The sequence below is a fragment of the Heterocephalus glaber genome, unplaced genomic scaffold (genome assembly GCF_053883595.1).
Source record: "Heterocephalus glaber isolate CG9 unplaced genomic scaffold, H.glaber_assembly_v1.0 deba00001729, whole genome shotgun sequence".
NCBI lineage: Eukaryota > Metazoa > Chordata > Mammalia > Rodentia > Bathyergidae > Heterocephalus > Heterocephalus glaber.
The window spans coordinates 4,643,487-4,659,302 of record NW_028258440.1 but is presented as its reverse complement, the minus strand read 5'-3'; the positions used below and the strand labels follow the sequence as shown (position 1 = coordinate 4,659,302).

Sequence of the window (15,816 nt, the reverse complement as noted above, 5' to 3'; positions counted from 1 at the left end):
CAGACCATGCAACAGATTCAGGGATGTCATCTTTTTAACCTGTAAGCAAAATTTCATCCTGCAATGTAAGCAAGGCTGGGCTGTAGATAAGAGAGTTAGGCTAACCTGATTAAGTTTTTGAAGATAACCAATGTGAGCATATTACAATAACATATTTAGAACTTAACCAATGTAAATATTTTGTAACAACATAATCAGTGCTTAAATATCAAGAATAACCAATGTAATCAATTTATAACATATTTAGATAATATTCGTTGTGATGTGTCTCCCATAAGATTATAATATAAAATTTACTAGGGGGTCCCTTTAATGAATTAAGACCAGAATAATCATTTTCTGGGTGGCCACTTCTATATTCATCAAAGGGAGTCCCCATCTATATTCATTTTGACAAACAATTAAGAATATATATCTTTTTATTTTACAACTGTCAATTGCAATTTGATTATTGCATGTAGGTGACAATACACATTACTTTCATAAAATAAATTTCAGTGGTACTTTGATCAATTAACAACCTGGGAAGGAAAGCATGTCTTTAATTTAATAATATTTATCTATAAGTCAATTTAACAATAGGCGAATATCCTTTAAAAAGGAAGGAACATATTGAGCTCAACTGTACGAACACAAACAACAGACAATAGACAAACATATGAGACAGTGTATAAAATTAGAGTGCACTCAAATATAACTGGCCAAATTGAATTACACTATTCTCTTTATGATTATTAGATTATAATTGTAGGCGCCATTGTTAACTGGTTGAAATTGGACAATGTTAGGTCATCGGCATCATCAACACGCTTATCAACTTGTTTTACTAAGTGTTCTGGAAGCCACCTGGCTGACTTCATTTCCTTGGAGTAAACACACACTGACCCTCGGCCCCAGATGAGTACGGGGTCAGGCCCATGCCATGAGTGGTCCAGGGGGTCTCTCCACATCACAGAGGCAAATTGTTTTTGCGTCTCTGGTTGCCAGAAACGGTTGGCTGCAGATAATCCTTTGGCATCCAAATTTAAGAAGTTAAGAATAAATAGTGCATGTGATATCAGGTTTCTAGGTGACCCCTTGATAGGGTACCATTCCCCTCTTTTTATTTTATCTAATGTAATTTTGAGTGTGAGGTTGGCTCTTTTTATAATGCCTTGTCCCTGTGGATTATATGGGATTCCCGTTATGTGTGTTATTTCTAATTGTTTGCAAAACTTTGAGAAGCCAGAACTGGTATAGCCTGGACCATTGTCTGTCTTAATTTGCTGTGGACATCCAAGTACCGAGAAGGCAACTAGAAGGTGGGCAATTACATGTTTAGTAGCCTCCCCGGATTGTAGGGTGGCAAATACAAATCCACTATATGTATCAATGTTGACATGTATATATTTAAGATTTCCAAATTCAGGGTAATGTGTGACGTCCATTTGCCATAGGGCATTTGGAATTAAGCCACGAGGATTAACTCCCAGATGAGGTGTGGGAAGATGGAGGGTGCACGTAGGGCAGGTTTGAACAATTTGTCTAGCTTGTTCTCTAGTAAGTTTATACATGAGGCGAAGCGTGTGGGCACTAAGGTGATGTAACTGGTGCGCCTTCTGTGCCTGATCAATCTGAATGGAGGCATCAATACTTAGTGAGTAGGCAAAGGCCTGAGGTCTTGTGGCCAGATCTGCTAACCGGTTGCCTTCTGTAAGTGGGCCAGGTAGGTTAGAGCGGGCACGAAGGTGCCCAATAAAAAAGGCTGGGATCTTTTTCTGATTAGATCTCATAATTGAATAAAAAGACCACCAGTTTGAGAAGCGTGTTTTATCAATCCACATGTCTCCAATAGGGGAACAGATTGGGCAATGTAGGCACTGTCAATAAAGAGATTAAAGGCTTGTTCAGGGAATGCAGAAAAGACTGCTATGACTGTATGTAGCTCGGTTATTTGGGCTGAAGAACAGCTGGTTTGGAAGTGGACAATGTCATTGTCCCACACACAGGCAGCTATCCCGGTAGAAGAACCATCTGTAAAGACTAATAGGGCTTCTGTTAGAGGAGAACAGGAAGTGACTTTTGGGAAAATGAACTCATGTCTATTGGCAAAGTCAATAAGTTTGTTTGGAGGATAGTGATTGTCTATTAAGCCTGTATAAGAAGCGAGAGCAACTGGCCAGGAGCCGGTAGTCTGCATAAGTCAATCGATTGGGGTGAGCCAATTTTCTGCCACTGATTCTAAAATGGCCATTGTGTAAGGTGCAGTGGCCCCTTATTGAGCTGCGGCCGTTTTAAATTTTTTAATGACCTTAAAATTGAAACCACTGTGGTGTCTCCACGCCTGTCCCTGTGCGTCAGTAGTTTTAGTTACGGGAAAGGCTTCCGCATTTTTAAGTTTCAGGGATACTCCCGACCCGGATGGCACCCTAGGGGCCGCCCCTCTAACGGGGGTCGTGGCTTAAGTTTGTCCTCTCTACGGACATTTTCATGGGCTTTGTCTGTTCTTAAGCCTTTGAGCTGGGCAATAAGTTCTTGATGTTCCTTTTCTAATCTTATTTGTTCTTTTAGAAATTTTATCTTGTCCCGGAGTTCCTTGTGGGGATCAACAGCAGGGCATGCCAAAGCGGGTGCATTGGGAGTGTTGGGTACCGGAACATAAGGAGGAGGACCTTGGACTACGGGCGGCCAGGCAGGATTATGATATCTGGTTGCCTCCTCCTCAAGATTGGCCCAGTCAGCCTCCCCCGGTTCGTTCTGTGGCAAGGGGGGGTGTCTGAGGCGGCGGAGGGAAGGGTACAAGGCCGGTTCCTCCTTAACAGGCGGGGCGGGGTCAGAGGCAGGGGCTGAAAGAGCGGAGGCGGAAGCTGAGGAGCGCCGAAGCTTTTCTTTAAAAGGCTTGGAAGAGGCAGAGCCCGCCTGTAAACCCTCATCAATAACATTTTGTTTTTTCTTGTCTGAGTCATCGTCGCTATCAAAAGACATCAAGTCTTTTTCCTCATTTTTTGAGGAAGTCCCGTCCCGCAGGGGCTCGGGCCTCAGCGCTATCTTGGCATCCCGCAGGGTATTTACAAACTCCTCACTCCGAGGGAGAGTGATTGACCCTTCCTCCGATCGGAGAGCTATCTCCCCGACCTGGATGGTTTGAGCCACCACCGGATCTTTGGTTTTCTGAGAGATAATGTCATTAATAAGATTCCAATAAGAAAATGCAGTGATCGGGACCTTTCCTGGTCCGCAAGTAGCATAATAATCCTTAAGGGCCTCCCCTACTCTTTTCCATCACCTCTCGTCAATGGTACCCTCGGCGGGAAACCAAGGGCAGAGATCTCTAATATAATCAAAAAATTTTAACAACTGTTTGACTGTAACCTTTACCCCTCGTGCCTGTAAAGTTTCTTTAAGACCTTGTACAAATAACTCATGCTGGCTAATGCCCTGTCCCATAATCGCTGCTCAACTCACCAAGGTGCAGGAAAGATGGCAGGTACACGTCAGACGCAATCCTCTTTTTTCTATTTTATTTTATTGGGCCCCCGAGCAGCGTTCTTCACTGGATCCCCCGTTCTCTGGCCCCACGTTGGGCGCCACTTGTCACGGCCAGCGGGTAAGTCAACGGAGACCCTAGAGGGGGAGTGAGAATGACAAAGGACAGGGGACACGAGAGATGGAGACAAGACAGGTTTCTGATCAAGTCTCGTTTATTGCGGAAGCTGCTACAGCATATATACCGTAGGGCTAGAGGGAGGGAGCAAGGGGAGGGTACTGGGGCTACTTCCTTGTTGCCGGGTAGACTTGCAGCAGGCTTAGACATGCCCGTAAAAGGCACTCAAGAGTTGTAGCGGGGGGGGCAAGGCCCCCCACAGGAACCCTTCTCCACTGTTGGTGGGAGTGTACACTGGTGCAACCACTGGGGAAATCAGTGTGGAGATTCTTTAAATACCCCTAGGAGTTTTATTTCTTAAAAAAACCCATTTGACCTGCTATTTCCCTGCTAGGTATCTTCCCGAAAAAATTAAAAGAATCATACCACAGCGAAATAAGCACACCCATGTTTATAGCACCACAGTTTGTTATAGCTAAATCTTGTAAACAGCCCAAATGCCCATAAAAGGATGAATGGATAATGAAGATGTGGTTTTTTTATACAATGGAGTACCATTCTTCCATAAAGAAGTTTAACCTTGAGACATTTCTAGCTAAATGGATACTCCTTGACAGCATACTCTTAAGTGAAATAAATTGGACACACATGTTTAAATACCACATTGTTTCTCTAGTGTGAGAAGTCGAAAGTGTAAACAAGGACCAAAATATATAAAAGATATAGGAAAATGGTAAGAAAATGTTCAAATGAGGAGGGGAACAAGGGAGCAGGGGAAAGGAAAGTAGGGCCAAGAAAAAGTGGAAACAAAGCTTTTGTAAAAAAGGAGGGGAAGAGAGGTTGAAGGGGGGGCGAGGAATGGGGAAAAAAAGCAGCAGCAAGGTATATCGTGTACAGGTACAAATTCCCTATGATGAATGTTATCATTATGTGTATCTAAAATGTACCAGTAAAAAAGGTATACTGTACTCCAAAAAGACATTGTGGTTCTATAAACAAGATGTACAGTAGTGTACTTAAGAAACAGATGGTTGTAGTCCAAGCAACAAGTTGTAAGTCTGAACTGCGTGTCTTGATCATAAGTTCAGTCGTTAAGCAGGTAGGTTGTTACATGAAGAATATCTGTAATCCAAGGAGTGCTTTCTTGGCTCTTTGTTGGCTTCTCTCTGTTAAACTTCTGATTGGTCTGTCATTATGCTTATTTCTACTAGTCTAATGAAATTCCCATGCTCTCTTAATTGCTTGCTCTCAAATTCTCTACTGTTTTTTGTTTTGTTTTTGAGACACGGTCTTTCCATGTAGCTCAGGATGGCCTTGAACTCAAGATCTTCCTCCCAAGTACTGGAATTACAAGTTTGTGCCACCAGCCCTATACTCTGTTGGTTTGAGAATGCCCATAGTAATGAAAAATTTCTCATGTTTTTGTTTAAAGAAAGTCCATCATCTTAGTCAGAGCTGAGGAGCTGTCATCCTTATAGCCTGCCTCTACCTCTGGGCAGAACTTCTGCACCACTCCACTGGAGCTGGGAGCAGGGACAGTGATACTCCTGTTTTCCCTGTGGGCACTGGGGATGATGGCAGGCCCTGGTCTTGTCAGCTTGCTTTTCTACGATAGAATATTTGTCCTATGAATGAGGTAGGTAGAACCAATTGAATGCCAGACTTCTGGACCTGTTGTGTTGCAGACAGAGCCCTTGCCCTGTTCACCAGAGCTTAATGGGGAAGGAAGTTTCAGTCCTCTCTGACTTGCCTGCCAGAAATAGAACTTTTGCAACACAGGGCCGGGGAAGATAAAAGACACCAAATTGATCTCCTGACTGACCTTTGTGGAATTCACCCATGATGCAGTGAGAAAGTCCAAATCACCACAAGGAATGGCACACATAGAAAGGACTCGAGAGTCCCTATGTGACACCACCAGATGAGCTCCTGGCTGACACCCAACACCAATTTTAAAGTAATAAAAGTGATCCATTTTGGAAGTGGATATTCTAGTTCCAGTAGAGCCACCAGCGTGACGCGGGGTAGAACAGAGATGAACCATTTCCACCCAAATTGCAGATTCATGAGCAAAAATAAATGATAGCTTCTGTTTTAAACTACTAATGGTTAGGATGCTTTGTTAGGCTGCATAAACAGTCATAATATTTTTCAACATATCAATTCCACATCTATATATCTACCCTAGTTAAACCCTTGTACACATGAATAAAACTGTATATGAAGATGTTTATTGCCACACACTATATAAAATGAAAAATTTGGGACAATGTACGGTCCCTCAGTTATGGAATGGCCAAATAAACTTTGGTTTACTCACATGGTAGTTAAAATGAAGGAGCTAGATCTATCTGTATTAATATATGGTATCTGAAAAAATAATGTTAAATGATAACAGCATTTTCAAGAAGATACATACAGTAGCTTTCATTTATATACATTCAAAGTATACAAAACAATGCTATGCATTATTTATGGACATACATTTTTATAGCAAACGTACAAAAAAAGCAACTGATTAAAAAACATCAGCTTTAGGGAAATGGTTTTCTCTGGGGAGGGAGACAAGATGGAAATGGGGCTTTACCTGCACTAGTAATATTTTATCTCTTTTGTTCTTTCTTTTTTTAGAGTTCCATAAGGCAAAGTGTTTACATCTGTTTTATCTTAATAGTAGGCACAAAAGTGTCTGCTATAGTTTTTTTCTGGAGCTTGCATGTTTGAATTATTCATATTTTACAAACTTTAATAAAAAAGAAAAGGAAGTATTGGATTTTCATTCATTAATCACTACAATATATCATCTCCATTATGAGGGGCATGATCAACAATAAAGATTTTAAAATCAACTTTATTGAAGTATTATTTACACACAACAAAATGTACTGATTTAAATTGTATAGCTTGATAAATTTTGATAAAAATATACACTGATGAATCCTAACCACAATCTAGCTACAGACTACTCCCTCACTCCAACAATTTCTTCATGTACCTTTATAGTCAACCCCACCACCAGGGGCCCCAGGAAACCATGGATCTCTTTTAATCATTACATATTTGTTTTAGTTTCTATAGAGATTGGTATAAATGAAATCATAGACTAGGTTCACTTTTGGGTCCAGCTTCTTTTTTCAGCATAAAGGTTTTGAGATTCATACTGCTGAGGTGTGTTTTACTGCATGGATACAACCCGATGTGCTTATTCATCTGCTGTTGGATATTTAGGTCATTTCCTTGTAAAGCTGCTGTGAAGATTCATATGCAAGTCTTTTTATGGACATAGGTTTCCATTTCACTTGGGTAAACAGCTCAGAGTGGAATTTCTGGGACATGTGATAAATGTTTAACTTTACCAGATGTCACTGAACTTTTCCCAATGTGCTTATACCATTTTACATTTTCATCAGCAATGTATGAAAGCTGCAGTTGGCCTACATGCTCACGAACACTTGGTATTATCAGTTTTTTAATTTTAGCTTTTTGAGTGGATATATGTCTCATTGTTTTAATTTGCATTTTGCCAGTAACTAATGATAATGAGCATCTTTTCACATGATAGGCATTCCTATATGTTATTTTGTGAAATGTTTAAAACTGTTGTCCATCTAAAAAATTAGATAGCTTTTTATTTTTTATTGAATTGTAAGAGTTTTTTTTTTTTGTACCAGGGATTGAACTCAGGACCTTGCGCTTGAGAGGCAGACGCCAGAACCACTGAGCTAAATCCTCGGCCCCTTTTTATATATTTTTGATAGAAGTCTGGTGTTGGGTATTTGGACAGTGAATGTAATTTTTTTTTTTGGTGGTGGTACTGAGAATTGAACCTAGGGAGCATTAAGCTACATCCCCATCCCTTTAAAAAAATCTTTATTTTGAGACAGGGTCTCACTAATTTGCCCAGGCTGGGCTTGAACTTGTGATCCTCCTGTCTCAGCCTCCTATATAGCTGGGATTACAGGCACATGCCACCATGCCTGGCCCATGAATATAATTTTGAGTTAGCTTTTGGGTATAATATGAGATAAAGGTTGAAGTTGCATTCATATGGATAGCTAAATTTTTCACACCTAGATCATGCTTGGAGGCAAATTTACTTTTGGACTTCTGTATTGATCAGGTTTCCTGTCACTAAGACACAACATCCGACACTCACAGGTAAAAGGCGGAGAGGGTGTGGTCAAGTAAAGCTGCTTAGTTCACAGACAGTGGGAAGCAGAGCAGAGCAAGGGCGAAAAGCCACACCTTCATCACCCACCCAGACACACCTAGATGTGTGCTCCACCAATCCCCAGTGTGGATCCCAAAGTTAATCAAATTGACACTTTACCCTAACCAATACAACTTCCTATTATGTGAAATAGTAAATAATAAAATGTCATCAGTGTAAGTCCCAAAGTATCTGCATATATATGACCACTTCTCTATTTTCCTTCAAAAATTTCTACTCACAACAGAAGAAGGTGTAGAGGAAATTACTTAAGTGTATAAAGCATTACAACTCCTCCCCACATCCCTGCAAATGGATGTGCAGACTTTCTCTTTCTTGAGCAATGACTTACAGCATCATTACTGTTACACAGCAACTAGTGACAAAATTAGTTTAAGTCCAAATTGTTTAACCATTCTCCCTTCTTTTAGCTTCTGCACATTCTATCCTGCTAACTCTAGTCCTTTTTCCAATTCTGTAGTCTAAGCTTTCGTTGGCTTCTGCTGGGTGTGTCATAACCACTTTCCAGGTCCTCTCCTAAGTCCATCCTGCCAGACTACTTCCTTCATGATGTTGCTTTTGCTACACTGGTTCCAAGCTAAGACCTTTACCATGTCCTGTGTGTCAGCTCCATCAGCTCCAGACTCTTCTGTGTGGCTCTCATGATCCTACCTCTTCTAATTTTCTTCCCAATAGGCTGGTGTCCTTGCTTTTCCCTGGACACCTAGTACTCATCCCTGTTTCTGTGCTATTTGTTTATGCATTTTTTGTTTGTCCCCAGGTGCCACCTCTACGAAGCCTTAAGTCACGTCTCTAGCTTCACCACTATTCTCAGTGACTCATCACACCCAGCAGCTAGACCCTGAACTTCTTACATTGTTTGCTATTACTGAATGTGTATCTCTTGCCTCCTCAAATGCGCTAGTGGCAGTGTGAGTGTAAGGGGTGCATCTCATATTCTTTTCCCTGCCATGTTGAGCACATGAATACTTTTCTGGCTTATTTTAGCATTTTTTTAATGTCACTGGTTAGAGAGAATGTCAATTTGAAATAAAAAAAGATACTTTTGCCTTCCCAAGTTGCCTTTCCATTTCAGCTGTTGGTGTTGATTCCTTTGTTCTTCTTGTGGGAGGAAGGGCTGCTATGGAAGGACCACTGTGGCAGTTCTGCCCCAGATTCCTGATTCTCCCCACAGGGTGAGAGCTGGACAGGAAGCTCAAATTCTGTGTTCCAGGTCACAAGTGAACTGGGAAGGAAGAGACAGAGGACCAATGAGCGAGTATTCTCTCTCTCAGACAGCAGAACAAAAAGGCAACTGACTGGCTCCTCATTTAATCCTTGGTTGCCCTGGCAAAGACAAAGACCACACTCTTCCAAGAAGCAATGGTGACTGCTGTGTCCTAGCTTTAACAAAAGGCAGGGAGAGACTTAATTGGCCAAATATTGTTTAAAATCATCATTCTTGAAGTGCACATCGCAAGCCCAGGAGGAGCAAAGTATGGAAGAACATGCACTACTCCTCTGCTTTTTCCACCCTTGCTGAGGCTCTTGCCACTCACACTGCTCCCGCTTGAACTCTTAAGGCCAGAACACTCCACATAGCTGCCAACTTCTCTCTAAGGAGCTCTGCAGAGAGTGGCATTTAGCTCCACTCCCCCACCCGCCCCCCGAGTCAATCTCCTTGGTCCTGTCCTCCCCTGTCCTGGTTCATAAAACTCCAGTCCGATGTCATCAGTGACTTAATTTGCTCCTTCTATCTCATGAAAGGGCTGACCTTCCAGGCTCCATCCTTGCTGGTGAGGAATTTTAGCTATCTGATGGCTTAGCAGATGTGCCTAGGGGCCCATGAGTTGCTTAGGTTTTTTGGTAATCATTATAACAAATTTTCAATGGTATTAAATTCAGTTTTTACATATGTGGAGTCTCACACTGGGAAGAAAAAAAAGCTGTAAATATAATGCTTTCAAGTGAAAGTGGTGATTAGTATTTGACTGTCATCCATGTTGTTTTGCTCTGTGGATTACTTCAGCTAGAATTTTGGGTGCTGCAGAAAACTGGTTGAGAAAATAACAATTCTTTGTGAGCAATTTCAGGTTTTCTAACCCTTTTGTAATCTTCTGCTTTAATTTGTTTTCCATTAGTGCATTCTTAAGTGTATGGAAAAAAAAGTACTGAGCTGGGAGGGGGAGCCTGACAATATTCTGGTTCTGTAATTCTTTGACTGTCTGACCATTACCAGGTCATGTTCTTTCTGTGCCTCAGTTTCTTCATGTGTTAAATGAGGGGCTTAGTCTACTTGGAATTGATGGGACCCTGCAAATTTGACTTTTTGTCCTCACAATCAAATATGCTACTTTGATGGATTATTTTTTGCAAAAAAAGAGAGGAATTTATAACACTGGCATTAGTTGTTTTTTTTTCCTTATTCTTTTCTCTCAGTAATAAGCCTCAGAGGTGGGATTTCAAAATTAGAATTTTCTACAGGCACAATGATAGAACCATCACAGGAGTACTATTAGAGTTAATATTCTTATCTCTAGATATCTAGAGAAGCAAATAATGTTTGAAGATCTTTTTGCTGTTTCTCTCTGAGTTCTTTATTCAGAGGTGTTTATATAACTAATGTGTCTGAGCAGTAAGAAAAGTGGAAATGTAATGAGTGAGGAAAATTAAACTCCCTCTTTTTTCCCAGTCTGTCTTTGTGATTGTTTCTTAACTAACTCCCCTATTTTACTGCTTAGAGATTTCATCTATCACACACACACACACACACACATTCATTGCTAATAGAGGTTGCTAATAGTGTTCCTGTCTCCTGTCAGGGCTGTCACAGTTGATTTCTTTTATATATATATCTGTGAATTCCATCAGGTTTAACAGCTGAAAAATCAAGCCCATTAAGAAGCTCCCTAAGTATTTCAGAGAGAGCTAATTTTCCAAGGCCAACCTTGGGCACAGAATCTGGTGGAAAGGAATGTAGATATAGATCAAATAAGAGCCAAGGACTTTATTCCCTTTGGGGAATAAACTTTGGGAGGAGGAAGAGAGTTGCACTATAAAGGGGATGCCTAAAATAAAGGGCTGTGTATTTAACTTGGCAAAGTACCTAATGAGTTCATGTCCTCCTCCAGAGTATATGCAGACACTTAATATGCTGGCATGTGCATAAAAGCAGCTCAAGAATAGTGAGAAGTTTCTATTTTTATTCATTTATTTATTCATTTATTTTTGCAGGTAATTGAGCACTCTGGGTTTAGCTATTCTTCGTGTAGGTTGGGCAAAGACTTTGGCAAAACAACCCTTAAAAATGCCTTTCCTCCTACATTTGTTTGCTTCTTCAAAATCTCTTCTCAATTTCCTACTCATCTCTCCAATTTGTTAATATTAGGAGCTCAGTCTTTAAAATTCCTTTTTATTCTCTAGCTACTCCCACTCCTTTTGGGCTTTCACCCAGGATTTTGTCTTTAACTATTACTGTCTTAGTCTACTTCTGCTGCTGTCACAAAAACCACAGGCTGAGTAAATTATAAACAATAGAACTTTATTTCATTCACGATTCTGGAGGCTGGGAAGTTCAAGAGCATGGTACTGGCATTTTGTGGTGAGAGAGCACATGTGCTCATGAGAGAAGGGACTGAACTCATGTGATACCTAACCCATATCTGGATGGTGTCAATTAATTCCTGAGACTGAAATTCTTATGACTAATTGCCTCTCTAAAGCCCTACTTCTTAATACTGTTACAATGGGAATTGTATTTCAACATGAATTTTGGAAGGCGCATTCAAACCTCACAAAACATTTATATGCTAACAACTCCCAAACTTATATTTGTAGCATGGATCTCTCCTCTGAAGTCAAGACTCTATACTATCTAGCTTCCTACTTCACATTTTTATTTTGATTTGTTATAGAGTTCTCACATGTAGTTTGTAAGAAACTGAACTCCCTCTCAGATCTGTTCATCCTATAGTCTTCTCATTCTTAGGTGATGGCTCTCCACTTCGTCCTTGGCAGTTGCTCAGCCTGAAAACCTTGAAATTGTCCCTGCCTATTCTCTTTCTTTGACACCTCACAACCTCATCAGGAAATATCATCAGTATCTCCTGTATTTGATAATTTTGGCCTCCACTGTTGTTGCCTTAAAGCTACCATCTTTTCTTTGTTGTATTATTGCAATAGCCTCTGTTATAGTTCAGATCTGGAGGGTCTACCCAAAGCCTCATGTGTTCAGATGTGGGGCATTTGGAAGGTGACTGGATCATGGGACACTGTACTCATTGGTGTATTCATCCACTGTTGAGCTTAGCAGCTGAGTGTGCTGTTGGGAGATGGGGTCTGGTTGGAAGAGACAGGTCACTGGGCTGTGATCTGGAAGAGTACATCTCCCTCCCCAGCTCCTCCCTTTGTTTTCTCTGCTTCTTGGCCATCATGATGCGAGCAGCTTTCCTACTTTAAGCCCTTCCACCATGCCATTTCTGTGTTGAACCTGCTGATCATGGACTAAAACTTCTGAAACTGTGAGCCAAAATAAACTTCTCTCCTTTAAATTGTGGGTGTTCGGTATTGTGTCTCAGCAACAAGAAAGTAACTAAGACAGCTTCTTCGCTGGTGTTCCTGCCCCCGGCCAATAGTATGTATGTTCTCAAAGCAGCTTTCAGAGTAATTTTTTAATGAGTAGGACCGATCACATTCCTTCTCTGCTCAGAACTCTCCAGACTTCCTCATTTCATTTTGAGTATAAGCCAAAGGGATTCAGCTTGTATTTGGCCCATGATGATTTGCTCCCTCCGTCCAGTTAACTCTCTGATCTAATCTCTTATGTCCCCCTCATTCAATCTATTCTATTGACTCTGGCCTCCTTCATGTTTCTCAAACTCACCCTGCACATTCCTGTTTCAGAGCATTTGGATTTGCTTTTTCTTCTTCTGGAACACTTCCGTATCACCATGACTCATTGCTTTTCTTTAGGTCCATCCCTTTCTTTTGATTTTACATAGTACTTAACACTTAGCAATCGAACATCTCTCTCTCTCTCTCTCTCTCTCTCTCTCACACACACACACACACACGCGCGCGCGCACCACACACACTTCTATGAATGCAGGTACCCCCACCAAATTTATATATATGTTGGAACCTAAGGCCCAATGTGATTGTGCTAAAACATAGGGCCTTCAAGAGGTGATTAAGTCTTGAAGGCTCCACCATCTTGAGTGGATTAGTAGCCTTATGAAAGGCCTTGAGAGAACCAGCTAGGCACTTTTGCTTTTCCACTTTCCTCTATGTAAGGACACAGCAGTTGACTCCTCTGGAGGATGAAGGAACAAGTGCCATCTTGGAAGCAGAAACTAAGTCCTCCCTAGATACTCAACTGGCATTTGATATTGGACTTTTAATGTTCAATACTATGAGAAATAAACTTTTGCTCTTCATATATTACCAGCCTCAGGGCTTTTGACATAATTTAGGAATGGACTAAGACATACTCTTTTTTTAAAAAAATTAATTTTATTTGTACATTTTAGGTATACAATATGACATCCATCATTGGAAATTTGCACCTTTACATAATTTCTCTTCGTTCTTATTTTTCCCCATTCCCCTGCCCTCCCTTCAACACCTCCATCCCTCCCTATTTACAAAGGCTTTGTTTCCATTTTTTCATTTTCTCATATTAATTCCATTCCCTTCTTTCCCTTCCCCTACTCTGCCCACTTCCCCATCCCCTTTACCCCTTTTCTTCCTATTTCACATTATCTATTATACCTTTTAGTTCTTATTTACACTTTCAGTTTCTCAAACTAGAGAAACTATTTGGTATTTACACATGTGTGTCCTATTTATTTCACTTAAGACGATCGCCTCAATGTGTACACATTTAGCTATAAATGTCTCTAATTTCTCATTTTTATGGCTGAGTAGTACTCCATTTTATTTAAAAAAAACCCACATTTCTTTATCCAGTCTCCTGTTGGTGGGCAATTGGGCTGCTTCCAAGTTTTAGCTATTACAAATGTGCTGCAATGAACATGGGTACACATATATCACTGTGGTATGATTCTTTGAATTCTTTGGGGAAGATACCAGGCAGGGGAATAGCTGGGTCAATGGGACTTCTAGTCCCAGTTCTATGAAGTATCTCCATACTGATTTCCACAGTGGTTGCACCAGACTGCACTCCTACCAGCAGTGGAGCACTGTTCCTTTGCCCCCACAGCCCCACCAACATTTGTTATTGGTTGATTTCATGATAGCAGCCATTCTTTCTGGGGTGAGGTGGAATCTCAGCATCGTTTTCCTTTGCATCTCTTGAATGGCCAGTGATGTTGAACATGTTTTCATATGTTCATTTGCTATTTCTACTTCTTTGAGAAATGTCTGCTCATTTCAGATGCCCATTTTTGGATTGGGCCTTTAAATTTGGGAGGTCTGATTTTTTAAAGTTGTTTATAGATTCTAGATAGTAGACCTGTGTCTGAGGAACAGCAAGTGAAAATTTTTTCCCACACTGTACGTTATCTCTTCACACTGCTGGTGGTTTCTCTTGCTGTGCAGAAGCTTTTTAGTAAGAAGAGATCCCACTTGTTGTTTGTGCTAGTTCACTGGCAACTGAGGTTTTGTTCATAAAATCTTTTTCTACATCAATGTCTTCAAGAGTTCTTCCTAACCTCTGTTCCAGCTGGTTCAGTGTTTCTGTTTTAATATTTAGATATTTAATCCATTTTATTTTAGTTTAGTGCATAGTGAGAGATATATGTCCAATTTTAATCTTTGGCAAGTTGAAACCCAATTTCTCCAGCACCATTTATTAAAGAGGCTATCTTTCCTCCAGTGATGGTGTTTGGCTCCTTTGTCAAAGATGAGGTGGCTGAGTGTGTCTGGAGATGTTTCTGCATCTTCTAATCTGTTCCACTGGTCCTCCAGTCTGTTTCTTTGCCAGTACCATGCTGTTTTTTTCACAGCAGCTTTGTAGTATAGTTTCAAGTTGGGGGTTGTGATACCCACTGCCATGTCTCTGTTGCCTAGAATTGCGTTTGCTATTCTAGGTCTCTTCTTGGTACAAATGAATATTTGGATTGTTTTCTCAGGGTCCATGAAGTATCCTGCTGGAATTTCAATTGGGATTGCATTGAAACTATATAGCAGCTTTGGAAGTATGGCCATTTGTACTATGTTAATTCTTCCTACTCAGGAGCAAGGGATGTCTTTCCATTTTCTGATACACTCTTCAATCTCTCTTTTCAGAGTGCTATAGTTTTCAGAGAAGAGGTCTCTGATTTATTTTATGTTTTTCCCATTAAGTTTATTGGTACATTTTAGGTATAAAATACATTTACATACATCATTGGGATCTTGTACCATTACATGAGTATCTTGGTTCTTATTTTTTTCCCCTTCTCCTGCCCTCCCTTCATCCCCTCCACCCTTCCCTATTTGCAAAGATTTTGTTTCCATTTTTTTCCTTTTCTCATATTTTTTCTTTCCCCTTCTTTCCTTTCCCCTACCACTCCCACTTCCCCTGCTCCTTTAGACCTTTATTTCCTATTACACAATATCAATTATACATTTTTAAAATTAAAATATCAAGACCAAGGAGACATTACCACAGCTTTTACAGAATTTTAAAAGGTAGAGAAGGCATATTTCAAAAATCTGTTTTGAAATAAATTTGACAACTTCTAAGAAGTACCTTGGAAGACAAATTAATGAAACTAACTCTGGAGGAAATATAAAATTTGAATAGCACCTATTAAAGAAAGTATATTCCTAGCTTGAAAACCTACCTATATGAAAACAACAGGTTCATATACATTTTAACTGACAAATTATATCAAACAACTAAAGCAGAAAAAAGAAGGAACATTTCTCCCCTCATTTTAGGAACTCAACATTGTGCTAATCCTAAAACAGGATAAAGATAATATAAGAAAAAAGTATGAACATAGACAGAAATTTGTTTAACAAAACAAACTATTAGAAGTCAGATCTGGGCTGGGGATTTAGCTCAGTGGTTTCGCTG

At 40.3% G+C, this 15,816-nt stretch overlaps 1 protein-coding gene across 1 annotated transcript in view; it reads right to left on the bottom strand.

Annotated features, from left to right (window-relative positions):
- Positions 1–5,728: 5,728 nt before the first annotated feature.
- Positions 5,729–15,816, bottom strand: part of Enox2 (ecto-NOX disulfide-thiol exchanger 2) — a 344,879-nt gene continuing 334,791 nt past the window's right edge. Inside the window, exon 14 of the mRNA XM_087199815.1 lies at positions 5,729–9,039. Within this exon, the coding sequence (XP_087055941.1) occupies positions 9,010–9,039 (30 nt within the window). The 3' untranslated portion in view covers positions 5,729–9,009. The remainder of the gene's footprint in view (positions 9,040–15,816) is intronic.